Here is a 23,038-nt window from a genome sequence, read left to right on the forward strand (position 1 = left end):
ACCTGATTAATAATTTCAGCCACAAACTAAAAGATGTGAGGTGAGGGTTTTCAAAATGAGTATTTACCCACAACACTCTACACAGAACACAGTGGCTGTGTAGACAATTAATCACAATGATACACGGTAACATGGTCTTAGCACTTGAAAAGCTTTTTACACAGTGTAGATGTAGCAAATAAATGTAAAGTTTTCTGAAACCTGTTGTGATGTCTGATGTGAAAATCAAGCACATACGTATTATGATATAATTAAGATCTGCCATGGGAATTTACCTTTATTTACAAGAATTGCACTGAAAAAATATATTTTTTTCCCCAAATCATGTTTGATTGGTTTGCGTGGAGTTTGGTGAGAGAACATCGTCAAGTCTGACAGTCTTCAATGAGATATAAGACCTCAAGCGCACAGTGAGTGTGTCAAAGATGAACTAATGTCAGTCTCACCAACATGGTCTCAAACCAAGTGTCCTCCTCTCCTCAGTCCTCAGGCCTCCTTCTGAATGGCCTGAGTGAACTCCTCCTTCACCCTCTGCAGAAGGCCTTCCCCAAACAGAACGTCCACGGCCGTCATAGCCATCGCCTTGGCTGTGCGAAGGGTGTACGGCTGGGCTTCCTCTGCACCTGAGCCATCATGGATAGTTGTTAGATAAAATCTTTTAAACTTGGTAAAATGGTTTTGAAATGGTAGTGTTGCCACCTGTCCCAGTTTCCCCTCATTGCTCTGTTTTTAATGGTTTGTCCAAGGGGAATAATGCTGTTTCCCTGGACACTGATTGAAGGGAGCCATCGCTTACAAGCAAAAAAGCAATTATTATTGAAATGTCCATGTTCTTTTGTCAGACAGTGGTGGCCATCACAAAACACCAATGTACAAAAAAACCCCACTCGATTGGGTAGTTACAGTAGCTGTTAGGTAAGAGCTTCCAACATACAGACATGTCAATTTGCTAAACCACATATTATGTGACATTTGGTAGGACAGAATCTTAAGTATCCATAACTGTCATATCACATGCACTACTCAAATCTACTCAACCACAAATGTGACTTTGTTTTGTGGCGATGGCAATGTTACGGCTCTTTCGCATTATGCTTGTTTGCACAGGCCTGACTGAAAACTTCTTGTACTCAGTTCACAAAGATTAGAAAATAAAACAGAAAAGAACATGAAAACAGTATTCCTTTCATACCAAGTAGTTGTGTCTCTGCACGCTGCCCGGACAAGTCCGCTCATCAACTTGGAAATAGAACCCAAGTCTATATTCTCATCGCAGGCTTGAGTATGCTGTAAGCGGGGTCCCATTGTCTTCCTATATTTTTTTTTCTCCAGGGCGGTACTGAACAGGCTGTGTTAGACATGAGCCTGCAGACCTTCTGGTGTGAAAAGGACAACTGAACACTCTCTGTAGCACGTGCATGCCATCAACCCCGTGCCCAAGCTGTTGTAGTATGTGATTGGTGGCTTACCTGCTGCTTCTGTATACTGTGCAGTGTGATTCAGAGCCTTGGATCCAATGGAGAAGAAAGGATGGATACCAGGGAGCAAATAAGACACATTTCCAAAGTCAGTGGATCCTGTAAAACAATGTCATCATGCTTCAGTGACTGAAATACATTTCATATACCTGTACTTGTCACGTTGTTGGGAAATGAGTTTCATTTTATTTACCAGCAAACTGGTTTGGGTTGTCCTTGAATTCCATTCCCAGTGTTTTCCCATTCTCTTTGTAGAGGTTTTCCAGTATGGTATTTCGAAGAATGTTTGCATAGGCATGGTTTGGGTACGTTATCTCAACCTTGGAAAAAAAAGATTCATATGTATAATACAAGGCATGTTGTGTAACTTTATAATATCATAGCAAGCCTTAACTTCACACTACAACTTACTTGGCAACCAGTTGCCAAGGCTGCGGATTTGAAGCAAGCCTCTGCCTTAGTTTTGAGCTCAGAGAGATCATTGAGCATTGGCGTTCGCAGGTAAAACTCCATCTCAGTGTAGTCCGGGATAATGTTGGGCTTCTCCCCTCCATGTTTGATTATACCTGGGCAGGACACAAGTATATACTACATGTAGCCTATATTTAAGAGATCCGAAAGGTATACAATATTTAAGCCACAAGTCTTGTGTCCTTAAAGACAACCTTGGATAACCATTGACATTGCATGCTCATAGGATTACCTTTCCGGTTTCCTTGTGTATACATAAAAATAACATAAAACCTCTGATCATCTTAAACATTCTGTATGTCTTTGCTCAGATAACAACTCTTGTTGAAAGACTTAAGTATTCAAAGTATTGAACTAAAAATGACATGCTTCTCAAAAGCCAATCCCTTCTCTTTAATATTTCATATAATTGGACAAATAGTTTCCCTCAATACTGATGTTCTTAAGATGTCACTGTTTATTTTGGAAAAGGAGAGAAAAGTTATGTGAAAATGCTTTTTCTTGTTCCTTTGTAAATAGGAAATATAGTTCCTTCTGTATGGATTACTTTCTCTCAGGGATATTTTCAGGGATTGATCATTTTGGAGACTACACATAAAATGTAGGGTAAAATGCTAAAGATTTAGAAAGATTTACAAAAAAACTTGATATGATATCTTTAAAATCTCACACCATGAAAGAAGAGAATCATTTACTGCATCTCATACTCAGCTCTATTTTCATCCACCGCCCCCAACCCCCCGCCCGTTCAGGGATTGATCATTTTGGAGACTACACATAAAATGTAGGGTAAAATGCTAAAGATTTAGAAAGATTTACAAAAAAACTTGATATGATATCTTTAAAATCTCACACCATGAAAGAAGAGAATCATTTACTGCATCTCATACTCAGCTCTATTTTCATCCACCGCCCCCAACCCCCCCGTTTACCATCACACAATGTGCAGCACGGAGAAATGTGTAATATGCGGACTTGAAGAAGAAGTAAGAAGATTACAGCTGAAGAATAATTGAAAGTGAAAGAGAGAGAGAGAGAGCGTAAGAAGAATGTAGAGATGTTGTAAATGTAACCCAGCGGCAGGCCTTTGCTTTGCTTTACCGTGCAGCCTCCAGTCAGGTTTGAGCTGTTGCCTCAGCACCGCCAGGTTGTTGTACGCCAGCACGGCCGCATCCAGCGCGTTAATCCCCTCCCAGGGGTAGGCGGCCGCGTGTGAAGCTTTGCCGCGGTACTTCACAGTGCAGCTGAGAGGGAAATTACAGAGCTTTCCAATTATGATAACAGCGGCTTGCTTCACACAAATCCGTTGACTATTGTGATGTAAAGAGGGGGGAATATACAGTATACTGTTCACTTCACACAAGCATACACACACACACACACACACACACACACACACACACACACACACACACACACACACACAGGGCCACTGACAGCTTTTACCGGGCCCGGGACAAAGTCATTTGAAAGGGACCCCGATCCAATACATACAAAATAATGAGGACCCAATTCTGGGCCTCCTTTCTCCCTGGGCCCGGGACAACTGACCCCTTTGTCCCTCCCTGTTGGCTTCCCTGCACACACACACACACACTCCGGGCTTTTCTCACTCTGTTATGGCGATGCATGGGCTGAAGGACACGTCTTCCTGAGCAGGGTGGGCCATGAAGACTACGTCCATGTCTTGGAAGGCTCCAGCCTGGATCAGGTCCACTTTGCCTCCCCCATCCTCCTCAGCTGGAGTTCCCAGTACAGTAACCTTCAATATAAACAAACATGAGACATATGTACCACCCTCTGCGCCTCTCTGCCTTTGGCATACACGTGTAACGGAGGCTAACTAGCAGAGTTGGCGTGGAACGTTAGTAAAACCTCCCTCCCAAAAGCCTCATACAGTGTCGATGCCGTTGGACTGGGAGACTAGTCTCTTGGTCCAGCGGTATCGTACTGTGACTCCCATAGACGTGGTGGCGAGTTTGCGCCCCCGAGGGGAACGCAGTGCGCAGTAATACGTCAGGTTACACACGCACGCACGCACACACACACACAATTATCTAACCCAGGGGTGTCAAAACTCAAAATTCACAGTGGGCAAAAATCTAAATAATGGACAAAATTGCTGGCCGAACTCATGATCAATTTTTAAAAAATGGACTAAAATTATGCATGCACGCATGTCATATTCAAAGGCAAATTTCACAAACCCCCATTAAGATCGTATATGATACATGTGTCTGCACATATTCTGTTGTATAGGCTATGAGATGTTACTGCTCTGGGCTTACTCGTATTAATAATTATAATTTGGTGTATGCCAACTGTAACACACATTTGGAATGATCTCGCTGGCCAAACAAAATAACCAAGTGGACCTAATTCGGCCCCCAGGGGCTGATTTGCCAACTCTGATCTTGCCCAATTTAAGGACACTGTAATTTATTCATAAGCCTTACTTAATTCAAATTCTTTATTTGTCATTGTGTTGCCTGTGTGTATATCTAGTAGCCTACATACATGTGTAAATGGACATAGGCTACAGTAATACAGTATGGGCACAAGGGCTATAGATCCCCTACCACCCTCAGTGACATGTTTCTATCAGGTGTGATAGTGTCATTTTGAATATTGAGCACATTGAGAGCTTTTCACACCATGGGATAGAGGAGACAAAACTTTCACTGGGTCTGGCTGTATGCTGTAGCTGCCTACCCAGGTTGTTTGATTCTATACACAATGCATTACATACAGCCTATATCCTGAAGACAGCTTATCCATGACCGGTCCAGCCTGATAAAGATCCCTGTCCCTTCCACGGAAATCTGAGATCATGTTGACAGGTCACAGGTCAGGTCATACCTTCACGCGCACAGCACAGTTGGGTTGGCGCTCTATGGCACTTTTCAATCCCAGCGCTGCAGCGGCTCCAACCTCTGCTATCAAATTGTGTCCGCACGCGTGACCAATACCTGGCAAGGCATCGTATTCACACAGATATCCTACATTCACAGTTTCATCGTCTTCTGTACCACCAAAGGGACCCCACGTTGCCCGCAATGCTGTTTCGAGGATGAAATTACTTTCGACTTTCCATCCTGGCTGGTTTGAGAAGAAACGCACTAGAGTGTCGTGTGCCTGTTTTTCCTGGTACGCCAGCTCTGGACAGCTCCATATCTCTTGACTTAAGGTCTGCAATATAACCTTTGCCCCGTCTATGGTGCTAATAATGTCCGACTTTAGTTTTTGTCTAGTGTCGGAAGACATCGTCACCAAGCGCAGATAAAATACCCCAAAGTCAAATGAAAGGCACAGAAAGGAGGTCTGTACGAGGCAGTGACGGGCTAATGCAAGTTCAGCATTTTGACTTGAATTGAATTGAATTGTTTACTGTCTCAAACCAACTTCTTCATTGGTTTGCCTATTTTGTTAGTATAGCATTGTTGATTATGGCGACATCTGTTGTTATGGAGTCTGCAAAAATTGAGCTTGTTTCGAGAAACAAAATAATGTTTTGCATAGGCCTAATAAAGATACAATCAGACAGTCTCTATCTCTCTCTATCTCTCTATCTCTCTATCTTTCTATCTAGCTAGCATATCTATCACAGAGAACTAGTCTATGTGAATAATAGCTTTGCGTCATTTATTAGTGAAGATTTTGGATCATTTTGCTGTGGGAATATGGTCTGCTGCATGTCATGCATGCAGGGAATAAAAGGAGTTTTAAAAATGATCGGGGCAGAATTTGTTGGGGATAATAATACTCACAAGGAAAGTCAAAACGTCGTGCTGATGTTGAGATTTTGTTTTTGTTACAAGCACACAGACAACAGCCCTTATTTTCATTTGATATTCATAATATATATTACCCTCAGAAAGTTACTGAAACAAGTTATTTGGAGAGCTGCTGGAGTCAGGAGAGGACCGACTGGACTACATCTACCAGATAGTTGACTGCGCATGCCCATCAGTTCAAATTTTACGTCACCACAACGCAGGAAACGGTGGAGCTATGTTGACGTCCAAAACAAAAATTGTTCTCTGAAAATCCTCGTTGGTTTATCGTCATCGACAGTCAGGTCGACTAAAAGATCAATCATACGGAGTTTGAGTAGGGAACAAAAGTAGGAGTCAATGTGGGTGGAAATACCTTGACCCGTCTATCTTATTTTCTTGGGATTAAGAGGAGTTTTCTTTGGCTAACATTGGCTAGCGAGTAGCATTATCGTAGTTAACGGTAAGCTAACGAGGCTGGTTATAGTGTGAAGTTGGCAGTCAAACGCGTTAGTTGTTTCGTCGGGTCGTAAGTTGCAGGCCAATTGAAACTAATATTAGAAGACGTGTTGAGGTTAGTAGTTTTTAACTGGATGGACTCAATCATATGGTAAGGTCATTTTATTGGGCAAGACACGACTACGCAAGGCGTTTTGCTCTTTAGTGCTCTTGGGCCTGTGCTAGTCAGCTAACCATGGCGTGTGGAGCTACTCTGAAAAGGACAATGGATTTTGATCCTTTGATGAATCCCACTTCACCCAAAAGGAGAAGGTGTATTCCTGTATCGCCATCGACATCATCACCAAGGAAATACTTGCGAAATGAGCCTTCCCCATTCGGAGAGGTCTCCTCGAAACTCACAACAGGTTGGTATCCCAGATAACCAAGCTAGCATAGCTTGGTAATGCTACGGCTCCTCCTGTTAAATGAATCAAAATAGTTGCAGCTGGCTAACACTCGCAAGTCATCGGGCTGGCATGTAGGTTGATAAAATGGTGGAAATACGTCAAGTTATTGACAACTAACTAATCCACAACTACGTTGTCATGGCGAAGCAAATTCGTCTTCAGTGTTAGATACCGGGCCTTAACTAACCTCAGCTGATGCACGGTGCGTTAACCTGCAGCCGTTTTAGGTAAGCCACGCGGGTTAGTTAACAACAGGCCCTTAAACGTCTGTTCTTTGAATAGTTAAACAAGGCCCATGTCGAAATGGACTGATTTGTCCGGCACGAACTATGGTCTGGTGGTTTTACTATCATTTGAATTTCAATCCATTGTCATGACTCGTTCAGTGTTGTGTAGATTTTGAAGTGGCGTTTAAAAGGACAGTGAATGCTCGCATGACACATTTTCCATCACCGTCGTTGTCCGACGGATATTGACATCTCGAGTAACCATTTTGATTTCTGCCCACAGAGCAAATTCTCCATAACATCAAGCAGGAGTACAAGAGAATGCAAAAGAGGAAGCATTTCGACGGTACTTTCCAGCCGTCTGGTGAGGGCTCTTCGCCCGAGTCACAACCCGGCCTGTCCTTTTTAGGTGGCTGCGGTCTTCAAGGTGAGCTAACCTTCCACCAGAGACATTTAGATGTTTAACCAATAAACCACGCAGTTCATATGAGTTGCACATTTAAGTCAAAACACCCTTTTCCGCCTACTTCCATAGGGGCGTCTTCAGGTTCGGTCTCTCCCACAAGGAAAGAGCAGCCGCTGTTCACGCTCAGGCAGGTGGGCATGATCTGTGAGCGTCTTATCAAGGAACGAGAGGAGAAGGTCCGTGAAGAATACGAGGAGATGATGACTTCCAAACTCGCAGGTAGAGTGATTCTCCATTAGAAGACAGAATTTCCCCCATCAAAATATTCCACTGCATTGCTGACATACGCTATTATTCTTATCGTCTTACACAGAACAATATGATACCTTCGTGAAGTTCACGCACGACCAGTTAATGCGACGCTTTGAGGAGCAACCTGCAAGTTGTAAGTACCTTAAGTACCATTTTCTTAAGAATAGTAGAGTAGCTTCATTGCTCTCCAGGGGGAATTAAGATGTCAAGTAACTTGAACATAAATACACATAATGCCCACGTGGACATGAACATTTCAAAACACATGTAACACAGGTCAAGGAGTAGTAGGAGTACGAGTAGTACTAGTAGTAGGGGTACGCCTGGCTTTAGACAGACAAACCCAAATGCATTGCAATACAAGGTCGTAATTTAAATATTCTATTTTTTCTGTAGATGTTTCCTGAGACAGACCCATCCACCACTAGGACACAAGCTGATGTACTGCTGTGACTGATTGGAAATTATCCTCTGACGGCATCGATGCCAGAGACTGTGTTTGATTGAAAATAAAGTGCCATATTTCACATGTTGGCAAAGGCTACTTAAAAGCTAAAGTCAGTGGTTTTACGCCCTCTCCGTAAGCATTTTAGGTGCCTCTTGGTGTACGGCTATGTTTTGGACCCTTCCTGATTTTTTTTTTCTACCAGTGGCCTACCTATCACTTGCTGTAAAGCCTTTTTCTCAGATATTTTAGTCTTGGCATTCCACATCCTTTTGTGTTTTATATTATTTTTGTTACTTGTATATCGAAGTTATTCAGAATGCCATGTAACATTTTACTGATCAGCCATTTTAATGAATGCAGGTTGATATGATCAGAAAAAGGTATCCTAGGTCAATACCACACTCCCCTCCCTCCCCTTGTTCCCTTCAAAGGGCAATGCCTAGTTTGTAAACATGCAGACCGAAGTATTGTGATGGCCATTTCTGGTTCAAGCCGTGGTTGCGCTATAAATTCGGGGAAGAAGTCTCACTTCTAATGTTACGGCAGTGAAGATTGAAACTTGCTGTTATGGGTAGTGTGAGCCTTAAATACATTGTACTGTAACAAGCAACTGCAAGAAAACATTGAATCAAACAATACCATCTCATATTTATTTGATCTTTATCCTGTTCATTTTTCCTGCTTACATAGATGACATGTAAACAATAAAACTTTTTAATACAGATGTTTATACAGCGCTTGTCATTATTTTAGAATCTAGGCTTTTTCCACTCGTGTGAAAAATCAGCACCCTCCCCAAGTGAGTCGTGCTACATGATCTGCCTTTTGCTTTGTGGACTTGACGAATCCCAGGAACTCCAGCTCTGACACAGCTTGGATAAATCGAGCGCTGAAATCAAGGTTAAGGAAGACTGAGAAAGGTGGAGGGCATTGCAATAGTCAGATCTGAAATTGGTTGAACAAGTATGCAACATTTTGAATAGAAGTGAATGGAGTGAGTTAAGCTAAATCCTAATTCCATTTGACATGTACTCTGGGTTTCACATGTGATGGTAGTGAATTCAAAAGATTTCGAGAGGTGTTGGAAAACCACTCGTCTTCGGCAGGCAAGTTTTTTTTGTTTTTTTTTGCGAGACTAGGTAATAGACTACAATGTGTGCCTCACATGTTTGACATGAATCAAAGCAAGCAGCCAGCCAGCACACAACTTCTTGTGTAGTCCAGGTAATTGCCCATTTTTGTACGCACAGAACTCACAAATGGCTTGACAATTGAAGTTGTCAATCACACCATTGGTTAGCATTAATTCTGAGGTACAGAATGAGTGATCTAGGGGGAAAGGCGAGGTGGATCAGAAAAAGGTTTGGTCTGTCCGTTATTACATTCAAATCAAAATGTTTGAATTCTAAGGCCTATGAACTGTTCGGAGACTTCAGCATCCCATGGCATTCGGGGTCGTCACACAGAAGAGGGGGATTTCCTTTGTATGAGTTAACTTGAGTGTCTGGTATTTAACAGGATACATACACTAATTATCCAAAGCTGCATAGATACAGTTAAAGCCAGTGTTGGTGCAGAATCTGGAATCTGAAACTGGAACGTTGAGTAACTTCTGAAAGGATACTGCTTTAGTTCATCCACCTTGCCATAATCGCTGGACTCAGGATCCTTGCCCTCGCCCGCACTGACAACTGTGGAGTATGCCTAAAGGGGGGAAAAAAACCTCCAATAAGTAATCTGGTGCCTTGTCAAGAAATTATGTGGTTACTTCAAATGTGTCAATGTTTTTAGCAGTATGTTGTTAGCCGCCTGTGGAAGCGTGTCGATGTTCCCACAACACTAAGACTTAACATTATTTTTTAGGCCCATTGGTCCCACAGCATATACCTGCTACTCCATGTTTACCCATTTCTATAAATTAATTCAAAATTTAGGCCCCATGTTCCATGGCGAGGAGAAAGGCATGTTCTCTTAGTATATTCAGAAATAAGGGAACATGGAGTTGTGGAACATAGGGCCTATATTTGAATAATTTGTTAAAAATATGGGAACATGGAGCAGCAGGAATAAGTTGTGGGACCAGCTGACCCCCCACCTGTCTTGGCCAGGAATCCCTGGCAGAGTCATTGAGTGCATTCCAATATGCAACCTTGCGTCCTCCACTTGTGCTTGTGGCCTCACATTTTGCTGATGCCCCAACTCTGGAGAAATGATTGAGCTTTTGCGAGATATTGAAATTCAGGCTGTCTCAAATGACACACTTTTATCAGTGCACTGACAGTCAGTGCACACAGTGCACTGAGGTCTTTAGTGCATAGTGTCGTGGAAAATGTTGAGCGCTATACACTGTGCCCTTGCTGGAAGTGACGGCTGAGCATGGCATTAGCTCGCCAACATATGAGTTGGCTACTGTTTACAATGCACAGCGTCTGGTGCTTCCATTTCCATGTCCTTCACCCCAAAGGACAACAATCACACATACAATACTTTGGTTGGCATGAAAAGGTTGGTGTCCCATCAACATTACTCACAGAAGTAGGAGACTCTTGGCCAAACTCTTCTACTGAACTGAATGCCACATTACCTCCGTGTCATTGTCAACATGGCCGCCGTTTAGTGCGTGCAGTGTCCATCATTCAAGCACTGCATTTTCCCGCCATTGTTAGGGGATCATCCCGGCACTGGCTCAATTGAAATTTTCAGCATGAGCGCCCTAGGCACTGAAAAACAGTGCCCGAAGTGCACAAGTGCGGCATTTGAGACACGGCCATAATGCTGTTGACTGATGTCATCATGACTTATTACTTCCTGGTACGAGGCCACAAGCACAAGTGGAGGACGCAAGGTCGCATATTGGAACGCACACATTGTAACACAACGGGACCACTTCCTGATTAAAGAAGGGTTAAATAAAATAAATGTTTTCAGTAAGTCAATGATGTTGACATGAATGCATCAAACCTACCTCCAACCAGTCAAAGAGGTTGATTAGCCTTCCACACTCAAGATGGAGTTTGTACACAATGCAGATGTCTGGAGCTGCGTTAGAGACAGCACTGCCATCTGTCTTCAGATCCTCATTCTGTAAACCAACAGTGTAGAGACTTCTTAGGGTACTGATCCACAACAAATCAACTGGACCATCACATTGCGCTGCCCTGTACATTTTCAATGACAAGCGATTTTGCTACGCACAGCGTGGTGTTCATGTGATGCAATTGGACCTGTGACCCGTCCAAAAGTTCAGAAATAGGAGTATATGCAGTTTTTCCATTCCATCTCACTGGCGAGCAAATATGCTTTTGAGATGCGCCTCAAATGAGTCTTGTCAATTACACTTTACCTGTAGGTAGCAGTAGGGATTGCTGAGGGCAGTTTGAATGGAGGTGCGAGGGGTGGCGTTCAGGTGTCTCCTTAGGACTCCAGAGGCACCGTAGTAGCAAACCTCACTCAGTGGCTGTGTCTCAGGAGGAACCAGGTATAATCTGGGGGGAAAAAATACAATTTCTGTATAAAAAGGAGACAATACGCACACTTCAGCTCTTTCTTTGTGCAAATAAAAGACCTGAAGAGTGCGGATTGTCTCCTTTTTATACAGAAAAATAAAGAAAAAATTGATGCAATGTGCGCCCCCCTTTTCTTTGATTCTAAGTATTCATTTGGGACAGCACCCTTAAAAGTTATCAAGAAACCTGAGTGAAGCCTGCTACCTACTTGTCTCCTTTTTATACAGAAATTTCATCTGAATCCTGCACCTTCTAAACAGACGATCGGTGACCTATCACTACTTTAGAAAAAGATACAATAAAATCTATTGCACTCTGACCACCACCGAAACAGATGTTTTTGTTGTTGTAATTATTAACTGGTGTGCAAATACTGTATTGTAGATGAAGGAGCTCCTTACTTTACAAGACTGTCCACAAATTCAAGAATTTGATTCCGGAGCACCTCAAAAGGAGTCTTCTTTTTGGTTCTCCTCGTTTCCTTCATTTCTAGTAGAGTCTGATAAAAGATGTTTTGAGAGTCGTGTTAGAAAAACATCGGTCCTTCAAATCACACTGCTCTGAGTGTCTGTTTGGATTCTATTTGAATGCGGTGTTATTTCTACCATAAATTGTGCTGTACCTTTTGAAGCTGGTAAAGATCCGTCTTCTTTTGAAGGTCTTTTTCTGGAGATGCAGCAGCATCTTGCATGAGCTCCTCTGCTGAGAGACCTAATAAAAAAAAATCAAACAAACAAAAAATTAAGTGTTTTGATGGTTCATGATATGCATCACACCTCACAAATGGGTTGATTGCAAGTATGTCGAGGAAAATGGGTAAAAAAACTGCCTGCACATATGAACACATACTGTCAAGCTGATCAAACTTCGCCAAGTAGTTCTGCAGCTGCTCATGGGCTGCCTTCATTTTCTTTGACTGGCTGGAACTCAGAATCACCACACACTTCTGTAAGACGGCCACAAGCTCATCTTTGGCCAGCATTCTGAGAAGAGACAAAAATGTGTTATCTTCAGAAAATCTAAAACAGGCATAGTGGCTATTTCTCAAAGTCTAGTGTGCACCCTTCCCAGTGTATCAGCTTTCGCCCAGTGATTGGATAGTCTTTGGTGAACTCTGCGGAGTATCCAATCACTGGGCGTGACTAATTAGGCTGACACACTTCCAAGGCTCATACACTTGACATTGAGAAACAGCCAGTGTCTGTAAACACTGGAGTGTTAGCACGCTGACTCACTTGAGAAGCTGCATTGCATTGTCGTACTCTTCAGTTTCCCAAACATTCCTCTCCAAACAAGATATGTGCAGCTCTCTGATCTGATATGGGAAAGTGGAAACCTCATTAGTAATACATTACACTTAATTGACACTTTAATTGAAAACCAGTTGGTTATTTTAGGTATTAGGATATCATATCGGGACTTGCAAACTTTTGGTTCCAGGACAAATTCCCTACCCATTAGGCCACAGCTGCCCCATAATCATTAGAATATTATAATCTATTTGAAAAATTATTTCATGCTCCCCGAAAACATTTTGAATTTAAACTGCACCTGTTTTCCCAGAGGGTACTTGGGCAGAGAGGATGTGAGGGTGTGCAGGCATCTGAGGATGGGGTAGTAGTTCTTGTGATACTTCCTGAGGCCTTTCAGCAAACTCTGACACACTTCCTGAAATGTTTCCAAAGGCAGGTTGGTTAACATTCTCAGCTATTTGAGCAGCAAGACATCACTGTTCGGTTAACATAGAATGCTACTTGGCTGTTACCTTCACACACTGGTCATTGGTCAGCAGCTCCACTTGTTTCTGTGGCTCCTGAGATTCCACATACCTGCAAAAGCAAAATGGGCCTCGATTATCATGGGGATATCATGGTTACTCAATATTATGCTATACTGCTATACTGCATACTTACAAAGACTGTGATCTGTCGGAGCTGGCCCAGTTACTGGGGAACATCTTTGTGTGTGTGTGTGTGTGTGTGTGTGTGTGTGTGTGTGTGTGTGTGTGTGTGTGTGTGTGTGTGTGTGTGTGTGTGTGTGTGTGTGTGTCTAATACACTTACCTGTACTTTACTGTGACATTGTGAGACTTTTCAACCCCATCATACTCTGTACACTGCCTATTTCTACATACTATACTATATCATAGATGTATCCATCAACACTTGTTCCAGGTCATGTTAAGATTGTGTACCTTAACTGACAGAGTATTTTGCTGCATTGGTCTATCCCAACTCACAGAATGTCTTTTTGCACATTTACCTTTTTTACATTTAGTATCTACTATTTTATTTCCCCCTCCCTGACTATTCCTGTGTCATTTGTGTCTTGAAATGTCCAGGTGGGCATTTGTGTATTTATGTAAGCTACTGGATACCTGAATCAATAAAGTTACTCTACTCTACTCTACTCAATATTAGTTATTCTGGTTAAAAGGGAACAGAGGAATATCTACAATTTTACTAAGATATTTCTTCCTTTCCAATAAAAAGTGAGTGCTTTAACTCAAGAACATAGAACACACCCTATAACATTGGTATGTAATTCTGAGCAGCATGAATGCATCTTACTCCTAGTTACACATCAACTGTACACAAACATTTAGCAGACATATTTTTGGGCCGGAAATAGTCTAGATAGAAGTTGCCACTGAAGGGTTGAATGTTTTCAAGTGTGTATACGCACCTCATAAATGAAGGCAGCTGTCGGACCTTCTCCACGTCCTCATGGCTGAGCGTCTGGGCACGGGCCAGTGCCTCTCTCTTGGAGCAGCAGAACACGCTGAGGGGCTGCGAATGGAAGTGCTCCACCAGGGCCAGCTGAGCAGAACACAGTACAAGCTCATCACATCACGCATGTTGTTACACATGATTGCAACTGACAAACAACCATGGGACTACACCAAGAAGCTGATTCAGGAGTAAACCAGGTGAAGTTAAAGGGGCACAATGTAGGATTATGTAGTTTGTGTGGTGCCCGTGGCATGCCGGTCTCAAAATCTGCACTGTCATGAAAAATGCTGCTAAAGTAAGCTCACTGTGAGATGTTTTCATCAAAGAATTCCAGCAGTTGATAGAAAAAATATGAATATATGTATCTGGCCGTATGTAAAGTGTTTTTGGGGTTTTTTTGTATGAGAAGCGTTTCCCACGACACTCGACCGGGTTGCTCTGTCAAAAGTTACATTCGGGGTTCTCCGACAGCGGATCGGGAAAGTGGTTGCAAGAGTCATCGTTCACTTACTATTGACTCAAATAAGCACCAGCTGACTCGGGATAGTGATTAATTTAATCCTGAATAGTCCCACTTTAAGAGGTACAGTAAATCATCTAATTAACTTAACCTGGTTTACTCCTGAACCAGCTTCTTACTGTAGTATAGGCCAGGGATTCTTAACCTTTTTGACGTCGAGGCCCATTTTTTCCAGTGCACAGTGTCCCGGGGCCCATATTACCCATGTACAGGGCTCTAAATTAACGCACGCCAACACGCCAAATGCGGGTGAAAAATCATTTTGGCTGGTAGAAGATATCATCCACTAGCCAAATTGGCCGGTAGCGCGCGCCCGACTGAACGTTAGACAGCTGCCCGCACAGATCTGTAGCTGCCGTCTGATGAACGTTAAAACGTCGCCTACATTACCCATGAACAGTAGTCCTACCGTCATGATGTAGCCCACACCCATTGGCTGACCGTTAATCACAATAAGGCAGCCTCACATCCATTGGCTGCGTGTTTGATACCCGCGCGCTGGAACTAGTGTTGATAAAATATGTTCAATGAGCGGACTAGCGCGGATTACTTTGGTTTTGTAGGTTTTGGTCAGATGAAAAATAATGTGGCAGTGGTTAAAGCACGGTTATGTGACGATGAATGCAAAGTAACTGTTGTGACGGTGAAAAAGAGAATTGGTGGAGCGAAAACGGCGTGAGGAGTGGAGGGACAGGACAGCTGATTGTCAAAACAGTGTCGTTGCCGTCAGAAGCCGTCTGATATTTGCGAGGTCCTCGCAACTACAAACGATGGAGTTGTCGTTTCCTAATAACGCCCACGCCATAGACCCTGCACGAGTTTGACATGGATATACGAGTAAGTGAAAAATGATAACAAAAACTAGCGAAGAAAGTAACAAAGTAAGCATGGTGTCCGTGGTGTTATTGGATATTGACATAGCATAACGATAATTGTCATTCCAAGCGCATCGTAAGTAAAGCTAATATTAATTTGACCTGGAGGAACTTGAAGGTGTCACGCAGCAGCAGCATAAACATACAATGCAGACATCATTCACGCACTGTGTAGGTGTGTGTGTGTGTGTGTGTGCGCGCGCGGGTGTCTCCTGTCCTCTCCGTCTCCTTCTCCTCCCTTCATCTCTTCTCCCCTTCACCTGTCTTCTGTGCATTGTCCATGGTATTTGGCCCACTGTGTGTGAAGTGATGCTGTGTAGGGGATTTGTGGTTTTGCAGTGTTTGGTTGTGTGTGTGTTTATAGTGTATGTTGAAAGTCTGGTATGTGTGTGACATTAGTGTTGAAGGCATGCTGTGTTTGTGTGAGTTGTAGGCCTATACTGTATGAGGTTTGGGTGATGGTGTGTGAGGTAATAGGCTAGTGTTTGGCTGTCTGTGCAGTATATGGAAATGGAATGAAAAATAATATTGAGTATAATATTTATATTGTTTATCTGTGTTGAGGACATAGCCTAGTTTAATAAAATAATTAAAAGCAACATAATTAACGCATGGTTTATTTTGGTGAGAAAAAAATGGCTAGTTGACCTTCCATTTGGCTAGTAAGAAAAAATGTCTACTAGCCAAATTGGCTGGTGGTGGAAAAAGTTAATTTAGAGCCCTGATTATATGACATTATATTAGGCTAAATTATATTATGATATAGGCTTATAGGCCTAATATTGATAGAAATAGCAAGCCAGAGTCATTCACACATTTGAATGCCTCTCTGACAGCTCAAAGTTTGCGTGACAGCTCTTGACTTGTGCTTTGTAATGAATCTGCTGATCGTAAATTTAAGACGCTTTTCTAGTGGAAACGCAGCGCGGGAACAACAGAAATTCCAGCGCTGGACGGAAAACTTTCCAGTATCACGCAAAATTCGTGACGGTCATGTTGGGGACACGTGGACAAGTATAAAAGGGATAAAGATTCAGTAACTAGACTAGTTATTTTGAGTAGCCTTACCGTTGAACACCTATTTCTAACTACTAAAATGTGAGGATAGCCTATTAGGACACAGAAGACGTCGCCAAATCAGCTGGGAACCGTAACCGGCTGGTAATTTCTCTTTTTCCAAATAGCCCACTGCAAAGGGTGTTACAATCACAGGCTGTGTTACTGTCTTGTTCTTAATTAATCTCCCCCCAACAACACAAATACGGGGTGTAGTCATTTTAGTTGCGGTTGAGGGAAGACGCACACTAGTCTATTTGATAAGCGGTCCCACGGTCCAAGCGGCCCAATGGTGCGAAACTGAAAGTTGACTGCGGCCCTATGGTTAAGAATCTCTGGTATAGGCCCCATGTCTGACACACAGAGTATAGCTGTGTGTGCACTGTGAACACAGCATGTGTTCAGTGACAAGAAACATATGTCTGAACTATACCTGAGCACAGTAGTAGCAACAGAGATACTTTATTCATCCCAAAATGAAGGCGTCAACCAGCATGCACTGATTACCACTACATAAATCCAACATACTCATTGGCACACACCTGCATACATACACACACTCAGTTGTCAAAGAAGAAAAATGAATCTAAAAGAGATGGGAGGGTGTTGTAGGGGTGTAAATCACAGCCTCATGACGATACGATTCAATATCGAGATCTTATTTTTCAATGCGATTAGATTACTTTTGATACATAAGAATGCCCTATCGCGATATATTGATACATTTTGATAATAATTTACACCCCTAGTGTGTTAGGTTGTTGAGAGTCCCCAGGCCACACTCACCTGAAAACCTTTGATAAAGTTGCGAACTGAGAAGTCATGATAGAGGAAGATGCTGACCAGCACCTGCAGCACTTTGCCAGTGAGTTTGAAGGGAAAGTCTGGATTTAGGACAAGCTGGAAAAAGGAGGAATAGTTTTATGACATTATTATTCATGAAGCACACCCAGCTCAGGACAGTAATATTTCAGAGGCTGCCATTAGTGACGTCAAAGCACTATGTTCCAAAGAATTCTTTATGTTTTTATTTATTTATAGGCAAACGGACCAGAAGTGTCACCCTTCCCCCACTTTCCCTCAGGGGGACTGGGCTCTCAAAGTCTTTAAAGTTGAAACACATAGGCATTATGTAATATAACAAAGGATTATTATTATTATTTGCAAGGAGCCAACTGATTTGTTCTTTATTATACATTTTGAGAGGATAGTCAAAGTTGCATATTCACTTTCCTCCAAATCAGCTAGGCTAGGGTATGAACCTTGCCAAATACTCAAACAGTGATTTCATTCTCTTCACAATCAAAGACCATTATGGTTGTCCAGAGCCCACATGCATTTAGCAAAACAAAAACAAGTGAGAACAAAAAAAATGATGAAGAACAATGGGGGGGCACCTTGTCAATGACCGTTGCCAGGTGTTGTGTGCAGGAGAGCGACTGAAAGAGCTCGATGCAGAGGAGGGAGGAGACGGAGTGGGGCAGCATGTGCTGGATGGTACTGGGGGACGTGGCGATGCCGAAAACGAACATCAACGGAAGCTTCTGGACATAGCGACTGAGGAGAGAACAGAGGGGTATTCCAAGAACATGGTTAAGTGCGAAACCTGGACAAATGAAGCTACAGGAAGTGGTAAATCTGATAATAGATAGTCCACATGTGTCATTTAGTTAAGAAAATGAGGACTCCAGGCTCTTCTATTGGGTGATTTACCCCAATCTCAAGGTTAACTTAACCTAGTTTACTACTGAGCCGGCTTCTTGGAATACTCCCCAGGTGGCAATACACAGGGTTCAGCTTCTTTATTCATACTTCAATGCGTTTCCAGTACTTTCTACTTTATTCAGTTTTCAGTGAGTCCAGTTGGCAGTCATCATTTCTAAACACATTTTCCTATCTTTTCTCCACCATTGTATATTCTTCCACTCACCGTTTGGTAAACAACAAATAAAACGGAATAATGATAGGGTTCAGCTTCAGGTCTAACACACTATCTAAACTCTCCTGAGAGGAAATGAAGGAAATGCTTTACTTCTATTTATTCATTTTATTATCCAATTTTATCTTTGTTCAGTTCCACAATAAGGGCAGCCATGGGTAAGCGGTTAGGGCGTCAGACTTGTAGCCCAAATGTTGCCGGTTCGACTCCCGACCCGCCAGGTTGGTGGGGGGAATAATTAACCAGTGCTCTCCCCCATCCTCCTCCATGACTGAGGTACCCTGAGCATGGTACTGTCCCGCCGCACTGCTCCCTTGGGTCGCCATTGAGGGCTGCCCCCTTGCACTGGTCAGGCATAAATGCAATTTCGTTGTGTGAAGCATTCACTTATGTGCTGTGTCACAATGACAATGGGAGTTGGAGTTTACCAATGGGCTTTCACTTTAATAAGCTTACCTGCAGATGACAATGAAGTCCTGCAGTACTCGAGGGCTGAAGGCTTCCAGGTCTTTGAAGATGACTACTATGGGTGGCTTGGAGGGCATATCCATAGCAGTGGAGCTACGCTTCTTGCCTGGAGATGCCACCAATTTCTTGGGGGGGGGAAAAGAACACAATAAAGACAAAATCATGATGCCTACAGACATACTTTCTGTAACTGTTTTATGTGGGTCTTTTAGCTTCTAAAAGCATAGAAGTGTTTTTTTAACCTCAACATGCCTCAACTTCAACATTATTGTCCCTTAAAGGAGCAATTAGGTGTGCAGCAAAACATAAGCACAACATGCGTTTCCAGTGCAATATTTGAAAAGGTAGTACATTGTACATTTCCAACCACGCTTACCTTTGTGACTGAATTGTACCACTCGCAGAGTGAACCAAGGGAGCAGTGCACCCTCTTCTGGTGGGTCGGGGCACTGCGCTGGCCTCCATCTTCCTCCTCATCATCATCCATCGCGACATCCACACCCATCAGCCTCTCCAGGACCTTCTGCATCAGGTGCTTCAAAGCTGGAGAGTGGTACAAGGATGGTAAGTATTCAAACATCACCTTTCACTTTATAATCTCTTGATGAATAACGTGCTTAACGAATGGGAACACCATTTGTGGTCTTTGAACTGCTACTATTTGGCAAGAGATACAGGTCTATGAAAACAAGGACAAACAGACTAAAAAACGGTTTGTTCCCAGCGGTCATTACAGCATATAATTATGCTACCAAAGCATAGTGTATACATACTTTTCTTTCTTTTTTAAATTCTTTATTATTGCTTCAACAAGGAATACTCAATTTCGTTGTTCTCGTCACAATGACAAATAAAAAGATATTCTATATTCAACACTGAATGTCACACTTAGTAAAAGTATGTCTATGTCTGCATGGAAAAGTAAGAAACATAATTTCAATTCTTTGTATGACCAGTGCATGTAAAGAAATTGACAATAAAGTCGACTTGCCATGACTTGACTTGAAAACCTGAAAAATTATGCCCCTACAAAAGATGGGTATTAATGGTTTTACAGCCTGCCACAAAACAGTGCAAACATTTACAGTGACCCCATCCTGAGAGGTCTTTCTTGATTTTGTATTGCCACGATGTAAGACCGCCTCTCCACTACAACAGTCACTTTGAAACACGCAAGCCTGGTCTTGGATGACATTATTTTCAACAAAAAGCATGCTCTTCACTATTCAGAATGCACTTGGAGGAAAGAGACAGAGAGAGAGAGAGCGCATTAACAGACTGTCAAAGCCACACACAGTTATAATAAGGGCATACACACCTGCACACTCTTTGGCTTGCACAGACACCACGAATGGGGTCACAGACTGCTGCAAGAGCTCGGAGAGACTCTGGAACGTCATGTCATGGTCAGGTACGTTCACCCCTAATTAGGGAAGATGAATTATAGTTTTAGATAACCACGTGACCCCCCCCCCTCCCGGTAGTGATGTGTGTATTTATGAATGTACACAGTATACATTTTTTCACAAAAGATTCTTCTTTAGGCACATGGTGTTAAATACACACATGACTTATTTCTGTATGCAAATTGTGTTATTTAACAAAGGATTTCACTTTCGGTAGAGTGTTTATTTGCATGCAGTTAGTGATGTGCAGACTGACTGGATCCTGAATACATGGGTTCTACATTTTTGTTCTCTCCTGGCTGCACGACACTAGCTGCGCACAACGCAACCTCTGATTGTTGGAAACCGCTGTTGGTCAAAAATGTAGCTCACATGGTTGGCTGCCAGCGTTTTGCCCCTCCTCACAACATCGTGCTTATAAACACTGTGAACCCATGTATATGCATTGCCAACAATCTTGCAAGGCCACCTCCCCCAAGTGAGTCCTTCTCTCTTACCTAGCACCAAAGCAGCCGTAGGAATCTCACTGGCCCTCATGAGAGATGCCCAGTCATTGGCTTGTGACTGGAAGTTTGAGGCACACTTTTTGATGAAGTCCAGCAAGCTGTCTAAGATCTTTTTGTTGAGCTCGTCTTGCAACATCTGTGGAGACAAGATATGGCGTTGGACAATGTAACAAGGCTGTTAGAATGTTAAACTACCAGTGCCAGACAATCCCAGTTGTTGAGTATCAATTCCAATCTTTGGGGTGTGTGCATTGAACATTGTAGGCCTACATTGAAAACTCCTCTTGCCTGAACTGAAATGAGGGTGGGGTGGGGTACATATACTGCTGCTGTGTAGCCTACTATATTTCAATTTGACAAATAACTTCAAATCAAAGTATAAATACAGCATCCTGCAATTAATGTTTCTGGACCATTGCAGTCAACATAATGGGACTCAAATGTTTCATCTTCTATGAGTAGACGTCTGAATGTATTTAGAATATAGTTCACCCAATATGAATTTTCCAGAAAAACAGGGTATGTTAACTCCAAGCAAGTGCTAAATCTAGTAATGAAAGTAACCCATAGCCATGTCTTGATCGAAGAGTCTACACTTATTATAGAAGTAGATGGTTTATGTTTTTTTGAATAGGCTCCAGAATCAACAAGCATGCACACAAGCATGGGGGCTCTGGAACTTGTGCTTACCCCCGTCTCAGATTTTGTCATGTCCCAAAGTTTCTGACAGATGTCCAGTCGTGTTGAGGCAGTCTCGCCATCATCAGTACTCTTAGCGAAATGGTCGTCTGTGAAACGGATAGGGGTACACGGAGCTTTTCATTTCGAACACGGCTCAACTCCTATTTTGGAGGTGGAGCAGAAAGTTGCAGTTCTTATACCTACCAAAAGTTGTTGCTGTTTTCTTCTTCTTTTTAGAACTTGGCTTGAAAACAAAACAGCCCTAGTGACGAAGGTACAAGAATAACGTGTCAAGTTTATGCATCACAGATGTGTATCTCAATTTAACAGGCAAGAAGGCACAACAGCAGTTGATTCACGCTCAGCCACATAAATAAGTGGCCTACTTACCTTCGATACGGACGATGTCGCCATAACTTCAATGTTTTGAGCAGTTATGGTCCTCTGGTTTATAGAAAATAACAGTTATTAATTGATAAATGCAGTTCCCACAGGTTTCTTGGTCAACTCACTGGTGCTGATACTTCCTCGTGAGTTTCCCGCGACAGCGTAAACGTCACCAGAATCGAGACGCCAGTGCCTAACGTGATTGGTCTGTTCTCTTGTCTATTTATAAAGTCACCCTATCCCCTCTTGGGGGCGGGTCTCGGCTTCGAATTAACTCATTAATATGCATAATGAATTATACAAAATATCCCATGTAGGAGAGACTCCCTTGATATGATATTAAACAATATCCAGGCGGCGGATCAATTTCAAACTTCTACTACTACTACACACACAGCAACATTTCTGGCAGCAAATTATGCCACCTGACCCCAGAATCCAGTATCCTACGCACCCACTTAATGCTGAGATGTTTCCAAGAAATACAGAAATCAGTGCAGGATTAAGAGGGCCCAGGGCCCCAAGGCTACAGGTTAGGCCTCCATGGAAGTCAATTTTCGTTCAAAATAATAATTAGACTGCAACATAATTCCAGCCACAGACTAGTATTAATAAGATTTAAAACTGTACCTGATACAGCAGACTAGGTTATGAAAAAAAAAAAAAAAAGAAACAAGATGCTGTTAAGATATTTTTTGTCTGTAAGTCAGAGGCGTGCTCAGTCCCTTTAGAAAGATGAAAAAAATATTCTTGTGGGTGCTCTTTGGTTCAAGGTTCAATGTCAAAAAGTTGCTTGAAAAGAGATTTTTTGTTGTCTTTTAGACTTTATTATGGACAGGACAGTACGAGAGGTAGACAGGAAGCGAATGGGGAGAGAGACGGGGAGGGGTTGGCAAAGGACCCGGGTCAGCCGCATGGCAGGCGAGTGCCCTGTCAGATG

At 42.6% G+C, this 23,038-nt stretch overlaps 3 protein-coding genes across 3 annotated transcripts; 1 reads left to right on the top strand and 2 right to left on the bottom strand.

The window, feature by feature from the left end:
* Positions 1 to 251: 251 nt before the first annotated feature.
* On the bottom strand, positions 252 to 5,417 carry LOC134435233 (peptidase M20 domain-containing protein 2-like). Its single transcript, XM_063184106.1, has 7 exons — positions 4,809 to 5,417; positions 3,563 to 3,711; positions 3,051 to 3,193; positions 1,890 to 2,044; positions 1,672 to 1,798; positions 1,470 to 1,577; positions 252 to 623 (listed from the first exon to the last, which is right to left on the bottom strand). The coding sequence occupies exons 1-7, from the start codon at positions 5,211 to 5,213 to the stop codon at positions 487 to 489; spliced, it is 1,224 nt and encodes a 407-aa protein (XP_063040176.1). The 5' UTR covers positions 5,214 to 5,417; the 3' UTR covers positions 252 to 486.
* A 507-nt stretch (positions 5,418 to 5,924) lies between these two features.
* On the top strand, positions 5,925 to 8,745 carry akirin2 (akirin 2). The gene is made up of 5 exons (XM_063184108.1): positions 5,925 to 6,588; positions 7,141 to 7,284; positions 7,393 to 7,542; positions 7,637 to 7,708; positions 7,972 to 8,745. The coding sequence occupies exons 1-5, from the start codon at positions 6,417 to 6,419 to the stop codon at positions 7,980 to 7,982; spliced, it is 549 nt and encodes a 182-aa protein (XP_063040178.1). The 5' UTR covers positions 5,925 to 6,416; the 3' UTR covers positions 7,983 to 8,745.
* Positions 8,652 to 22,347, bottom strand: orc3 (origin recognition complex, subunit 3). The gene is made up of 20 exons (XM_063184105.1): positions 22,102 to 22,347; positions 21,916 to 21,973; positions 21,721 to 21,818; positions 21,022 to 21,166; positions 20,437 to 20,541; positions 19,495 to 19,661; positions 19,107 to 19,243; positions 18,109 to 18,268; positions 17,498 to 17,611; positions 14,214 to 14,347; positions 13,295 to 13,358; positions 13,081 to 13,197; positions 12,765 to 12,844; positions 12,379 to 12,512; positions 12,152 to 12,240; positions 11,931 to 12,028; positions 11,367 to 11,508; positions 10,989 to 11,105; positions 9,648 to 9,727; positions 8,652 to 8,912 (listed from the first exon to the last, which is right to left on the bottom strand). Exons 1-20 carry the CDS (start codon positions 22,123 to 22,125, stop codon positions 8,807 to 8,809), a joined length of 2,169 nt encoding a protein of 722 aa, XP_063040175.1. The 5' UTR covers positions 22,126 to 22,347; the 3' UTR covers positions 8,652 to 8,806.
* Positions 22,348 to 23,038: the final 691 nt, after the last annotated feature.

The sequence above is a fragment of the Engraulis encrasicolus genome, chromosome 19, assembly GCF_034702125.1.
Source record: "Engraulis encrasicolus isolate BLACKSEA-1 chromosome 19, IST_EnEncr_1.0, whole genome shotgun sequence".
In the NCBI taxonomy this organism is placed as follows: Eukaryota; Metazoa; Chordata; class Actinopteri; order Clupeiformes; family Engraulidae; genus Engraulis; species Engraulis encrasicolus.

What these genes read in the sequence shown, in the direction of transcription:
- LOC134435233 (XM_063184106.1), bottom strand. Translation starts at nt 5,213, where the DNA reads ATGTCTTCCGACACTAGACAAAAACTAAAGTCGGACATTATTAGCACC. An exon ending in ACTGTGCTGTGCGCGTGAAG is followed by an intron (nt 3,712 to 4,808) that starts GTATGACCTGAC and finishes TTTATATTGAAG; the next exon opens with GTTACTGTACTGGGAACTCC. An exon ending in CCTTGGCAACTGGTTGCCAA is followed by an intron (nt 1,799 to 1,889) that starts GTAAGTTGTAGT and finishes TTTTTTTCCAAG; the next exon opens with GTTGAGATAACGTACCCAAA.
- akirin2 (XM_063184108.1), top strand. Translation starts at nt 6,417, where the DNA reads ATGGCGTGTGGAGCTACTCTGAAAAGGACAATGGATTTTGATCCTTTG. An exon ending in CTCCTCGAAACTCACAACAG is followed by an intron (nt 6,589 to 7,140) that starts GTTGGTATCCCA and finishes TTCTGCCCACAG; the next exon opens with AGCAAATTCTCCATAACATC. An exon ending in GATGACTTCCAAACTCGCAG is followed by an intron (nt 7,543 to 7,636) that starts GTAGAGTGATTC and finishes CGTCTTACACAG; the next exon opens with AACAATATGATACCTTCGTG.
- orc3 (XM_063184105.1), bottom strand. Translation starts at nt 22,125, where the DNA reads ATGGCGACATCGTCCGTATCGAAG. An exon ending in TACGGCTGCTTTGGTGCTAG is followed by an intron (nt 20,542 to 21,021) that starts GTAAGAGAGAAG and finishes TTCCCTAATTAG; the next exon opens with GGGTGAACGTACCTGACCAT. An exon ending in TTTGTGGACAGTCTTGTAAA is followed by an intron (nt 11,509 to 11,930) that starts GTAAGGAGCTCC and finishes TTTTCCCCCCAG; the next exon opens with ATTATACCTGGTTCCTCCTG.